This window comes from Gopherus flavomarginatus, chromosome 5, assembly GCF_025201925.1.
Source record: "Gopherus flavomarginatus isolate rGopFla2 chromosome 5, rGopFla2.mat.asm, whole genome shotgun sequence".
Taxonomy (NCBI): Eukaryota; Metazoa; Chordata; order Testudines; family Testudinidae; genus Gopherus; species Gopherus flavomarginatus.
The window spans coordinates 136,801,466-136,815,584 of NC_066621.1; the positions used below are offsets into that span (position 1 = coordinate 136,801,466).

Consider the following 14,119-nt stretch of genomic DNA (forward strand, 5'->3'; position numbering starts at 1 on the left):
TTAGGGCAGAGTCTGTGGCTTACTACACATTTGTTCAGTGCTTAGCACAATGGAGCACCAGTCTTGGCTGGGGCCACTACTATAAAACAAATAATTAATATCTGTTGGTTGTAGTTGTTACTTTTAGCAATGGCTCATAAGCAGCGTTTTCATGCACGGATTTTTAGAACCCAAATATGTGTGTCAGGAAAGAGCTACATTGTCCACTCAAGGACTTTGTCTTTAAAGAAATTCAGTTATTAACTCTGATAAATTGACATTTATAAGAGATACTACAAGTAAAAATTGACCTGGATGAATTTTTATTACCCATCTTGTTTTGAACAGGAGTTGATAGTCATGCAACCTTTTAAATGCTTTTCCAATTTTTCTTCTCTCCTTCTCAGAGATGAGTTTGGCCCCTTCTTTTCTGGTTTTGTTGTTGTTTATGAAATAGTCCCATTGTTTTGTACTATGATAAACTTCAAATAAAGACATGGGTTGCCCTCTAGAGGGAGGATTTAATGTTTTTTATACTTAGCTCTATGCTGCTTTTTTAAACTTCTGTTAAATATTTAGGTCACTCTCCTGCAAATGGATTTGGAAGAATCAACATTTAGTTCTGGACAGAGCCTTGTTTGCTTTAGTGGGACCTTGCTCAGGAGTAAGGGTTTGTGCTTGAGGATCCTATTGTAAAATAGAAGCACAACCTACAATGTAAATCTCTTGTTGCTTGGAATAAAATGTGCATATTAGAGACTTGTTCTATCTATACCAGAGGTTTTCAAACTGCGAGTTGTGTTCCCCTAGAGGGGAACAGAGGAATGTTCAGCAGTGACACCAGATGGGGATCCCCCCTCTCAACTCAGTGGGTCAGTGTCAACATTTGCAGCAGCTGCGCTGATTTCCACTCCCAGTAGCCTCCACACCCAGTGCTGGCTCCACTTTCAGAGATGGTTGCATGCGCCTTCCCCCACTCAGAAGACTGAAAGGGAAGGGGCAGGTATTATGTCTATTTTTATCTGGCTTAGGGGAGTGCAACCAAAAATTGTAACTCGGGAGGCAGGGAGAGAACTCAGTTCAAAAAGTTTGAAAACTGCCGATTTATGCTAAGGTCTGAATCCTGAAAACACTTAGTCCTGTGAGTAACTTTATGCATCTAAGTAGTCCCATTGAATTCTAATGGACTACTTACATGCATAAATGTTTGCAGAACTGGGATATAAGGTACTGATTCTGCAGATACTCAGGTTTGTGCTTAACTCTACTACTGTGAGTAGTTCCATTTCCACACTCTTTTCAATATGACTTTGCAGAGTAATGAAGTTAAGCACATGTGTAAGTGTTTGCAGGATAAGGGCCTAAGGTTGCAAGGGACACGGACCATATGTTCAAATATATGTGCATGTTCCTGGTATCAATACACAGATAGATTATTATCAAGGTTAAGTTTTTGTCACAGTTATTTTTAGTAAAAGTCTCAGACAAGTTGCATGCAATGAACAAAAATTCATGGAAGCCCATGACATGTCTATGAATTTTCCTAAGAATAAGGGGAGTGGGTTTGACTGCTGGGGGTGCGGAGTGGAGAGAAGACAATAGCTCCGGGGTCCCTACTGGTGGTGATGGTGGTGGCGGCTAACAGTTCTGGGGCTCCTTCTGCCGGTGGCTGGGAGCTCTGGGGCTGGCAGCGGCCCCTGCCGTGGGACATGAGGCTGAAGCAGAAAATGTCATGGAGGTCTCTGAAAGTCACAGAATCCATGACTTCTGTGACCTCCGTGACAAAATTTTATCCTTAATTATTCTGGATAAAATGTCATCATTCATACTAGATGTAAGCATCTAAAAGAAACTTTTTATTTCAAACTACAGTCTTCATGGCTGATGTCAGGGAGATTCCCAAACATGAGCCATTCTTTTTAGGTGACAGATCTGAGGAACTGTCCCAGATTGAAGTATCATTAGAGGAGGTTTTGGAATGAATTGATAAACTAAATAGCAATAAGTCACCATAACCAGATGGTATTCACCCAAGAGTTCTGAAGGAACTCAAATCTGAAATTGCAGAACTACTGACTGTAGTCTGGTATCAGAGGGGTAGCCATGTTAGTCTGGATCTGTAAAAGCAGCAAAGAGTCCTGTGGCACCTTATAGACTAACAGACATATTGGAGCATGAGCTTTCGTGGGGGAATACCCACTTCGTCAGATAACTGTAGTCTATAACTTATCATTTAAATCAGCTTCTGTACCAGATGACTGGAGGATAGATAATGTGACGCCAATTTTAAAAAAGAACTCCCGAGGTAATCCTGGCAATTCCAGGCCTGCGAACCTGATTTCAGTACCAGGCAAACTGGTTGAAACTATAATAAAGAACAAAATTGTCAGACACACAGATGAACATAATTTATTGGAGAAGAATCAAAATGGTTTTAGTAAAGGGAAATCATGCCTCACCAATCAACTAGAATCCTGTGAGGGGGTAAACAAGCATTTGGACAAAGGGGATCCAGTGAATATAATGTACTTTGCTTAAGAGCCTTTGGTGAGGGACCTTGTCAAAGGCTTTCTGAAAATTTAAGTAAGCTGCCATGGGATAGGAGGGAAGGTGCTCCAATGAATTGGTAACTGATTAAAAGATAGGAAACAAAGGGTAGGTATAAATGTTCAGTTTTCAGAATGGAGAGAGGTAAATAGTGGTGTCCCCCTAGGGGTCTCTTCTGGGACCAGTCCTATTCAATGTTTTCATAAATGATCTGGAAAAAGAGGTAAACAGTGAGGTGGCAAAATTTGTAGATGATAAAAAGTTACTCAAGATAGTTAAGACTAGGCAGACTGCAAAGAGCTACAAAAGCATCTCAAAACTGGGTGACTGGGCAACAAAATGGCAAATGCAATTTAATGTTGATAAATGGAAAGTCATGCACATTGGAAAGCATAATCGCAACTATACACATAAAATAATTAGCTGTTACCACTCAGGAAAGAGATCTCAGAGTCATTATGGATAGTTCTCTGAAAACATCCACTCAACGTGTAGCGGCAGTAAAAAAAAAAAAAAAAAAAAGTGAACAGAATACTGGGAATAATCAAGAAAGAGATTGATAATAGTTTAGAAAATATCATATTGCCTCTATCTAAATCCATGGTATGCCCACATCTTGAATACTGTGTGCAGATGTGGTCGCCTATCTCAAAAAAGATATATACCTCTACTCTGCTATAACACGGCCTGATATAACATGGGTTCACATATAGCGCAGTAGCAGAGGGGCTCTGGTGGTGCTTTAAAGGGTCCAGGGCTCTGGCTGCTGCGAGGAGCCTTGGACCCTTTAAATCATCACTGGAGCCCTGCTGCTGCTACGCTGGGGTTGTGGCAGTGGGGCTCTGCCGGTGATTTAAATGGCCTGGGCTCCCTGCAGCGGCCGGAGCCTGGAGTTCTTTAAATCACTGCTGCAGCCCTGCCACTGCTACCCTGATGTAACGGCATTTCATCTATAACATGGTAGGGATTTTTGGCTCCCCACAACTGCATTATATCGGGGTAGAAGTGTATTGGACTTGGAAAAGGTTCAGAAGAGGGCAAGAAAAATGATTAGGGGTATGCAGCAGCTTCTGTATGAGGAGAGATTAATAAGACTGGGACTTTTCAGCTTGGAAAAGAGAAGGCTGATGGGAGATATGATTGAGGTCTATAAAATCATGACTGGTGTAGAGAAAGTAGATAAGGAAGTATTGTTTACTCCTCATAACACAAGAACTAGGCGTCACCAAATGAAATTAGTAGGCAGCAGGTTTAAAACAAATAAAAGGAAGTATTTCTTCACGCAGCGCACAGTCAACCTGTGGATCTCCTTGCCAGAGGATGTTGTGAAGTCCAAGACCATAAGAGTTAAAAAAAGAACTAGATAAATTCATGGAGGATAGGTTCTCAATGGCTATTAGCCAGCATGGGCAGGGATGTGTCCCTAGCCTCTGTTTTCCAGAAGCTGGGAATGGGTGAGGGGATGGATCACTTATGATTCCCTATTCTACGCATTCCCTCTGGGGCACCTGGCACTGGCCACTTTCGGAAGATAGGATACTGGGCTAAATGGACCTTTGGTCTGACCCTATAGGGCTGTTCTTATGACACAAAATTACAATTATTTTTTTTCAGATGGGCACTAGATAATAGCATCACAAATATCTTGAGCCATACATACTTCTATTTTCTAGAGATATTAACATGCTCAGTGATTTCATTATGACTTAACTAAGCTTCCTATGTAAAACTGAAGATGATGCTGAATTTACAATGTGGGTGTGGTTAGATTTACAGATTGTAAACCCATTCTGTGATCCATTTAGTAATTCTGTGGCTGCTTCTTTTTTCTTCAATCACTTGGGCCACATTCATGCTCTTTTACACTACCAATGTGGTAGAAGAAAGACTCTGTGATATTGGCTCCATTTGTAGTTGTTCCTCTGCATAAAGTTACACGTCCCTAAACTACAGGATAATTCTTCTTATTGTGTCAGGCTAGACCTGGTGGCAGGTCAGATTAAAAGTGTGCTATCATAACTGCACGGGTAAGTCTGTGCTTTCTTTGTTGTAATCCTTTGCATCAGTTTTGTGGAATGCAGCTTGTTATTTATGCAAAATGTAACTAACTTTTATAAAGTGCTAAGAGATCCTGAGATGAAAGATACTGTAGAAGTGCAAGTATAAGTGTGTTGAATTAAAGATTAAATTGTGCGGGTAAATATGCACACAAATGCATATTTATATTTGCAAAACATATGTTTTTAAGTGATTTAGAACCTTAAATATTTTATAGTGAAATGTCTTCTGAATTATTGATTCCTTTAATTGCAGATATTCATCATTTTGGAGGATTTCAGTACAGAGATTATTGGACTTTGCCATATCTGACCAGGATGAATTCATCATTGGTTGCTTATGATGATTCAGATTCTGACACAGAGACTGGAAAGGCTGAAAATCTCAATCTTTCTAGCAGAGAAACCAGACTTGCAAGTTCTGCTGTGAATCCTATTCACTTTTTTGCACCCGGTGGATTAGGCACAAAATCTACATATAAAATTCAGACTGTTGAGAATACTGCCAGTACTGGCACAAACATTATTTGTGAAGGTGCTCCAGCATATAAGGTACAGGCTAATAACAGGGATTTGGCAGCTGTTTATCCCTGGAAAGAATATTCTAACCAGGCTGAAACACTTTCTGGAAATGAAAGTTTCTCTCAGAAGAGAGTACATCAGGACAAGATTATTACCATAAAGGGAATTAGACCATATATCCCTAAAAGACTTCGACAAGAAAAAACTTCTAAAGCGTATGAAATAAAAGAATCTGAAGAACAGAGAGAGAGTTATGCAATACCAGGAGAGCAAATTTCCACAGAGGTTTCTGAATGTATTAAGCCATATTTAGGGTCTAAGTACAAATCAACTGAAATCCCAAGGAACTTGGTGTTTCAGATGTCCAATCACAGTGGTCCAGTTAATAAAGTCCAGTGGTGTCCTGTACAAGGATGGAGCCATATGCTTCTTTCCACTTCCATGGATAAAACTTTCAAGGTAATGTACTTACATGGTGGAATGGTTTGTGTTATATATGACTTTAAATAGTATATCTCTTTAAATAGTAAAACAGTTGGGAAAGGTTATTACCTGCTGAAAGCCTCCCTCAGCCTTTTTAGTCTGCCTGTATTTGATAATGGGTCCCATGTGTGTAGTACCTACTAAGACCTTGATCAGATCCTTTGCAGGACGAGAGCCTATTGGAGGCCCCAGTATGGCAAGCCTTCTCAGCACACAATCTCATTTTTCCAGTGGGTAATTAAGGATTGCAGGGAGGTTGTGGAATCTCCATCATTGGAGGTTTTTAAGAGCAGGTTAGACAATCACCTGTCAAGGATGGTCTAGATAATACTTAGTCCTACCTTGAGTGCAAAGTACTAGACTAGAAAACCTCTGAAAGGTCTCTTCCAGTCCTATGATTCTATGAGTCTATGATTCGTCCCTTTGCTTATTATATATCAAAATACAAGATTGCGGAGATGATTTAGAATTCATGTTTCTAAATCAATTAAGCTATTGAATATAAGCTATTTTAAAGGTCTATAGACTATGATTATGGTGCTTGTAGGACTTCTTACTAATTTTATTAGAATTTATAGAACAGTGCTTCTATATTAGACACACAATCATTTTTGTTTTTAATTAAAGAAGCCAGAAACACAGCAGTCTGCCTGTAGCTCTTGGTATGAAATAAGGAACAGATTTTGTATTAATTCTATTACTCTGATTTGATTTTTTGAATTTTTTTATTGTAATTTTCAATATATATATCTGTGGTAGAAGAATACATGTAAATCCCCAAGTATATTAATGAAGGACTGTTGCCAGAAGCTGGGAATGGGCAAAAGGGGATGGATCACTTGATGTTTACCTGTTCTGTTCGTTCCCTCTGAAGCACTTGGGCCACTATTAGAAGATAATCGACCTTTGGTCTGACCCAGAATTTCTGTTCTTATGACTGTGTATTCTAGAGAATATCGAAAAGAGGGGTGGATATAAGTTTTTTTAAAAAAATTCTTACATGTTTAAGGAAGGAAATGTTGTTTAATGCTTAGAAAGGACTTGGAGTTGGATTCCTTACATGGAAGTTGCTTATTCCTACTAGTTGGGAGGGAAAACAATAGGTGACCCCGACTTTTAAACTCACTCACAATGTCATGTGAAAGTCGCTTAAATGTTGTAAGTCTGAGTTTACTAGTCTATAAAATGAGAATAAAAATTTTCCCCCATCTCATGAGGGTGTTGTGAGGCTTTGAGACTTGTAAAGCTCTTTGAAACCCTCACATAAAATATGATACGGAAGTACATATTATTACGAGGGGGGGGGGAGGGAGATTTTCAACTAGATCACTGTATTTTCAGCAATTTAATTATTTGTATTGTTTTTATTGTTTGCATTGAGCTATCACCCAAAGACCCTAGTCTGGATGGAACTCCCATCATACTAGCAATACAAACAAATGGGAAGAGACTGTCTTTGCTCTGAAGAGCATTCAGCATAAGGCTTTGATCCTCCAAACTTCTCTGTGTGGTTGAACCCCAATACCCAAATGGAGTCACACTGACTTTAGTTGGGCTACACATGGTGTGAGGGGTCAACCCATGCGGAACTATTTGCGAGATCATGATTCAAGTTTCCACTCCTGCGGTTGGATGTGCATGGACAGACCCTTAGATTGGCTATATGACCGTTAAGTGGGGAACATGACTGTTTACAAATAATATAAACACATAGGATGGAGAGAAAGTATTTAGTATGGCACAGTGGGGTAGAAGTGAGAGAAATTAGATAAAATAAAGAAGGAAATATTTTAGGTTGACTATCAGAGTATAATCAAGAAAGAGGACAGCTTTTTAGTTAAAATATCATCTGGGGGTTTAGTGGTGCAGCAAAAAGCATTAGAAATGAAAAAGCAAAATATAACAAAAGGAAAAAGAGAGAAATAACAATAAATTGAAATTAGAAGTTAGGAAGGCAGAAAATTGGCCATTGAAATTAAGAAGCAAAACATCCATGGCAGGTAAGGGTTTCGGACAATAAGGAGGTTGTGTATTTTAGGAACAAAAGAAATCTTAGCAATTGTATAAGCCCATTAGTAGTTGGAGGTGGTAAAATTATTAATAATGATGCATAAAAGGCTGAGATGTTCAATAAATATTTCTGTTCTGTATTTGGAAAGGAGCAGAATGATGTACTTGTATCATATGAGGATGTGACATTAGTAGCTGAGGAGATGTTAGACAACATCTGCTAGAGATAAACAGTTTTCAATCAGCATGCTCAGATAACTTGCACCCAAGAGTCCACAAAGAATTTGCTGAGATTTTTGGCCCTCTGATGTTCATTTTTAATAGATCTTGCAATACTGGGGAAATTCCAGAAGACTGGAGGAGTACTAATGTTGTGCCAATATTAAAAAAAAAGCAAGCCAGATGACCCAGATAACTGTAGTCCTGTTAACCTGACAGCATTCCCTGGCGAAATAATGGAAGAGCTGAGATGGGATTCAGTTGATAAAGAATTAAATGATAGGAACAGAGCCATCCCTTGGGTAGGGAAAATCAGGGCAACTGCTCCGGGCCCCGCGGCTGGTGCGATTGGCCGGTGCAGTCGGTCTCAGAAGACACAGGTGTGGGAACTAGGGGTGCGGGGGGTGCTGCAACACCTCTGGGCTCCTAGCTGCCATCATTGCACACCCGGGGTCTCAGCTCTGGGGGGGTGGGAGAGGGAGACGAGGTAAGTGGGCTGGTTTTCAGTACCCCCACTATTAAAAATGTCTGAGCGCCACTGCTGGAAGATGAATCCATCACTTCCGCAGGGTCCGCCATCTTGTTGGCAGTTAGCGGAGACGATGCCCGGCTCGGCTGTCTGCGTTTCAGTGCAGTGAATCCCCTGGCTGGAGCCCTGAGGCACTATGGTTAACAATATCCCTGCGGTAGGTGCCGGCAACTGCCAGCAGCAGCAGGCAGCCCAGCACCAGGCTGGATCCATCCCGCCACCCCACCCCACCCCCGATGCAGAGCTGAGCCCCCAAGCTGGCGGGGGCTGATTTGTCCCAGGTCTTGCAACTCCCTAGGGACAGCCCTGGATAGGAATATAATTAATGCCAGTCAACGTGATTTTGTGGAAAATAGGTCTTGTCAAACAAACATCATTAAATTCTTTGAGATTACCTTTATTAATCTAATTCTGTAACTGCAAACTCTTCACTTAAACTTTTGTAAGGCATTTTGTTTAGTTGCGTACTACACTGTGATTAAAAAATTAGCATTATAAAATATCAGTTGAGCACACATTAAACTGACTAACTGATAGATCTCAAAAAGTAATTATCAATGGGGAATCATTACTGAATGGAGGTTGTCTAATGGGGGTCTGAAGAGACTGGCAGTAGGCCCAGTGCCATTCAATGTTTTTCATCAATTATCTGAAAGTAAGTATAAAATAACTGCTGATTAAATTTGTGGATGACGCAAAGATTGGTGGAGTGGTTAATGGTGAGGACAGGGCAGTCATACAGAGCAATTTGTATGGCTTGGTAAGCTTGGTTGCATTCAAACAAAATCTGTTTAAGTACGTCCAAATGCAAAGTTGTACATCATGGAACAAGGCATGCAGTTCGTACCTATGGGATGGGGGACTATATCCTGAAAAGCAGAGACTCTGAAAAGGCTTTATTGTTCTAGGGGATGAGTAACTCAATGTGAGTTCCAGTGTCATGCTGTGGGTAAAAGGGCTAATGTGATCCTTGGATGTATAAACAGGAGAGTAAGGGTCTAGTTCTGAGTGTCCACATTTTAAAAGGATGATGAAAAATTGGAGAGTGGTCAGAATATAGCCTGTGGCAGGGCCAGCTTGCTCCTGCCTCTGCTAAAGTCCACAAACACCTCAAAGACCTTTTTGCTGGCAAAACACCCAATGCAGTTTATTTACAATATTAGTTTCCTCTACCCTTATACCCTATATAGCCTCACCCCTACTGGCCAAAGAGCCCTCTACCCCTGAGGCAAGCAAAGAAGAGCAGTCTCTCTCTTTCTGCTTCCTCCTCTTCCCACTTCCTTCCTGTGTATTTGTATAATCTGTCTAATGGCCTAATTAGCATCTTAGTTCTCCTCAGCCCATCAGTTAGGCCCAGCTTTTTTTAATGAGATCTGTTCTGGAGTATGTAATTAGAGTTTGTCAAGGTATGTTTCCCACTTTGAACTTTAGTGTCCAGAAAGTGGGGACCTGCATGTACCCTTCTAAGCTTCATTCCTAGCTTAGATCTAATAGCGCTGCCACCAACCAGAAATTCCAGTGTCTGGTACACTCCCTGTCCCCCAAAACCTTCCCTGGGGGACCCAAGACCCAAACCCCTTGGGTCTTAAAACAGAGAGAAATAAACCATTCCCCCTCCTTCCCCCTCCCAGACTTTTCCCTCTCTGGGTTACCCTGAGAGATACACTGATCCAAACTCCTTGGATCTTAAAACAGAGAGAAATTAACTTTCCCCCCACCAATTCCCTGGTGAGTTCAGACCCAATCCCCTTGGGTCTTAAACAAGGAAAAAAATCAATCAAGTTCTTAAAAAAGAAAGCTTTTAATTAAAGAAAGAAAAAGTAAAAATTATCTCTGTAAAACCAGGATGGAAAATGTTTACAGGGTCTTCAGCTTATATAGACTAGAGGGACTCCCTCCGCCCTAGCCTAAGATACAAGTTACAGCAAACAGAGGTAAAAATATCCTTCCAGCAAAATACACATTCACAAGTTAAGAAAACAAACATAAGCCTAATCCGCCTTTTCTAGCTAGTACTTACTATTTTGAATGTGAGAGACTGTTTTAGAAAGATTGGAGAAAAATCTGGTTGCACGTCTGGCCCCTCTTAGCCCCAAGAGCGAACAAAGAACAAAACAAACAGCACAAACAAAGACTTCCCTCCACCAAGATTTGAAAGTATCTTGTCTCCCGATTGGTCCTCTGGTCAGGTGTCAGCCAGGTTCACTGAGCTGCTTAACCCTTAACTATCTGTTTATGACAGAGTTGCAGTGAGCAGAGTCCTGACTCAGCTGCTGTTGCCCAGCCCTCTGTCACAGAGCCCCAAAATAATTTGAGAGCTGGAGAAAATGCCTAACACTGAGAGATTTTAAGAGCTCAATCTGTTTAATTGATCAAAAGAAACGTGAGAGGTGACTTGATTACAGTGTATATAAACCATCTTCTTCCCCTTATGCTATTGTCTGAGGTTGGGCTGTTGTGTGGGCATCTACCATCTTCAACTGTCTAAGATAGCACTAAAGTCCACATCCTTATTATCTTCTTTGATGCAATCCATCCATAGCTTCCTTGGCTTTCCTCTGTGTCTCTTTCCTACTAACCTTTCTTGCCATGCTATCCTCACCAGCTTTCTCTTCATTCATCTTCTGTATGTGCCCAAACCAGCGAAGTCACACTTCCTGGATTTTGTCGGCCACATCATGGACTTTGTCTTCCAGCCTAATGCTTTAATTTAGAAATCTTTCTCTTTGTGTAACTCCTTTTACAGTGCAAAGGCATTGCATCTTGAACACCGTAGGCGTTGAACCTGTCATCTCTTTATGACCCATGCTTCCACATCATACAGCATTGTGGCATACTTCTTTGTGTTATACAGATGGGATTTCATTCTCAGTGACATACACTTATCATGCATGACACTTGAGAGGATATTCCACATTCTTTCAGTGCTCCCCAGTCTGGAATTCATCTCACATTTAAGGTCACTGTCGTCTGTAACCCAGCTGTCAAGGTATTTAAACTGGTCATTCTGGTTTAGTTGCACTCCATTAATCTCTGTTTCCAGTTTCCCTGTGGCACCTCTACTGATCCTCATGATCTCAGTCTTAGTCATGCTCGTTTGCATCCCATACCTGCTTAGCTGGTCTTACCACGGGTTTACTATTTCACCTAGGTCTTCTTTTAAGGACACCCTTTTTGCTATGTCATCTGCATATAGTAGCTCCCCACCTTTTCCCATTGGTATCTTCCTGGTGATGTAGTCCATCTGTATGGTAAACTGCAGCGGACTGAAGGCCAATCCCTGATGCAGTCCAACTTTCACTTCAGAGGGCTTGTCATTCCAAAACATGTTCGGAACACTGTTTTAGGCAATCATAGAATATCAGGGTTGGAAGGGACCTCAGGAGGTCATCTAGTCCAACCCTATGCTCAAAGCAGGACCAATCCCTAAATGGCCCCCTCAAGGGCTGAACTCGGAACCCTGGGTTTAGCAGGCCAATGCTCAAACCACTGAGCTATCTGTATAGTGCATTCACCAGAGTTATTAAATCCTCAGAAACTCCATGTTTTCTTAGCACTGATGTGAGCATCCTTCTCGCCTCTTTATTTTATACCTTTTCTAGGTCTATAAAGGCCCCCACATATCCTGTTGTTACTCTAGCTGCTTCTATATCACTTTCCAAATTACACACATGGCATCTTTGGTTTTTCATCCTTTCCTAATGACAAAGTATTCTTGTTCGAGGAGTGGTTCCACCATTCTCCTAATCTGAACATCTGTGATGCATTCTAGTATCTTCATCCCATGGAATAGTAACTTTATCACTGGATAGTTTCCACGTTCATGGATGCTTCTCTCCTTATATATTGGGACCAAGATAGACTTGCAGCAGTATTCGGGGATTCTTTTGTCTTGCTATACAGTTTTAACTATTCTGCCCCTCAATTTTATACCTCTCTTGCTCAAGACTTCCACCACATCCCCTATCACTTCATCAGGACTTTGTGCTTTACTATTCTTCATTTTTTTGTACTGTTTCTCACTTCCTTCTCTGTTATGTCAGATGCCAACACCACATTAGGATCACATGTTGGCAACTCTGCCCACTGGGTTTTTGCCTCATTTAAGAGTCTCTGAAAGTATTGTTTCCTCCTCTCCTTCACTTGTTCAGGTGTTGATAGCTTCCCCATGTCATCATTCACAAATGATGTTGCAATACCAACCTCCTTCCCTGTGCATCTTATTTTTTGCAATGCTGTAGATCTTTTTGCCAGCCAGCTGCAGGTGGTTCACAAACTCAGTGTACAGGTCATCTAGGGCATTCTCTTTTGCCTTCTTCACTGCTCATTTGGCAGCTCTCTTTGCATTCTTTCTTTGCACTCGGATTAATTTCTTTTTCTTTAGGTGCCATTTCTTGTTTTGGATTGCTACCTGCACTTCATCAGTCCACCACTACTACCCTCTCTCCTTTGGTTTTCCCCGTCTGCATTGTCCATAAACCTTTTCTGCAGCCGCAATCCACGTTATTTTGAGGTAGTTCCACTTCTCTTCCGTCGATGTCAGATCTGTTTCCAAGTACTTTATCCGCTACTACTTGCACACACTTCTTTGCTACACTTCCCCTTGACTTCTCATACTTTTAATCTTGTTTCTTTTGAGCTTAATTCCCTCCTTGTCCAATGCTCTACCACAATCTTTGCCACAAGAGGCTTTTGTTGCAGTGCTACCATCTCCTTAGTTATCACTTAGTTATCACTTTACAGTCCATAACTTGAGTCCACTGATATTTCTTTGCCAACATCATGTCAATCTGGCTTTTGTTTCAGCCAGTAATGTATGTGATCCAATGACTTATATCCTCTTTTGAAAGCATGTATTGACTACCATCCATTGGTGTGCAATACAAGTCTAGTAGTGCTTTCTTTTCCTCATTTATGGGGCTGAGGTTGAAATTTCCTAAGCACATTTCTTATCCCTCAGGATTTTGCCTGTGTGTGCATTCATACTGCTCAGCACCAACAACAGCTCCCTTGACACTGCTGTGTCTGATGGTGCCTGCAAGTCTTGGTATAAACTCTGTCTCTTCTTTGTCATGTCCTTATTGAGATGCATACACAAACAGAGCATTCTGTTGGAATTGTACAGCCATCAGTCTGTCAGTTCTCTAAAAAGATCAATCACCACCTACCTTGGTTCTCCTCTCACTTCCACCCCAACTCCATTATCCCCATTTTGTCACCTACATAAAAGAGGTTACAATCTAAGCTCAACTCTTTTACTGCATTCCTTGGCCATCATATTTCCTATAGGCACAGAACATCTGTACCTCTCCTTGCCATCATATCAGCTACTTCCTTTACAAGTCAAACTGGATATGTTTGGTGGTGTTACATTTATAATATGGGGTAGTTCTGGTTGTTCAGATCACTGCTTTTCACCTGGTTTTTTGCTCTGACCACTAGTCCCCCTAACCACTATCCCCCTGAGAATAGCTCAGACTCTGGCCACCAGAAATCCTATTGGCCCGGGGCTGCCAGGCTTGAGGTGTGCAAACTTCTAGCATGATGCTGAGATGCCGTCCCATCAGGGCTGGCTCCAGGCACCAGCTTACCAAGTAGGTGCTTGGGGCGGCAACTCCGGAGCCGGGCGGCACTTTAAGGTCAGCGGCAATTTGGCGGAGGGTCCCTGACTCCCGCTCGGAGCGAAGGACCTCCCGCTGAATTGCTGCAGATTGCGATCGCGGCTTTTTTTTTTTTTTTTTTTTTTTGGCTGCTTGGGGCAGCAAAACCCCTG

The 14,119-nt window shown here is 41.4% G+C and overlaps 1 protein-coding gene across 4 annotated transcripts in view; it reads left to right on the forward strand.

Annotated features, from left to right (window-relative positions):
- Positions 1–14,119, forward strand: part of WDR25 (WD repeat domain 25) — a 106,170-nt gene that overhangs the window by 2,091 nt on the left and 89,960 nt on the right. For all 4 annotated transcript variants that reach the window (XM_050954181.1, XM_050954179.1, XM_050954180.1 and 1 more), the window contains exon 2: positions 4,840–5,564. In XM_050954181.1, coding sequence (XP_050810138.1) covers positions 4,902–5,564 — 663 coding nt within the window. In that variant the 5' untranslated portion in view covers positions 4,840–4,901. The remainder of the gene's footprint in view (positions 1–4,839; positions 5,565–14,119) is intronic.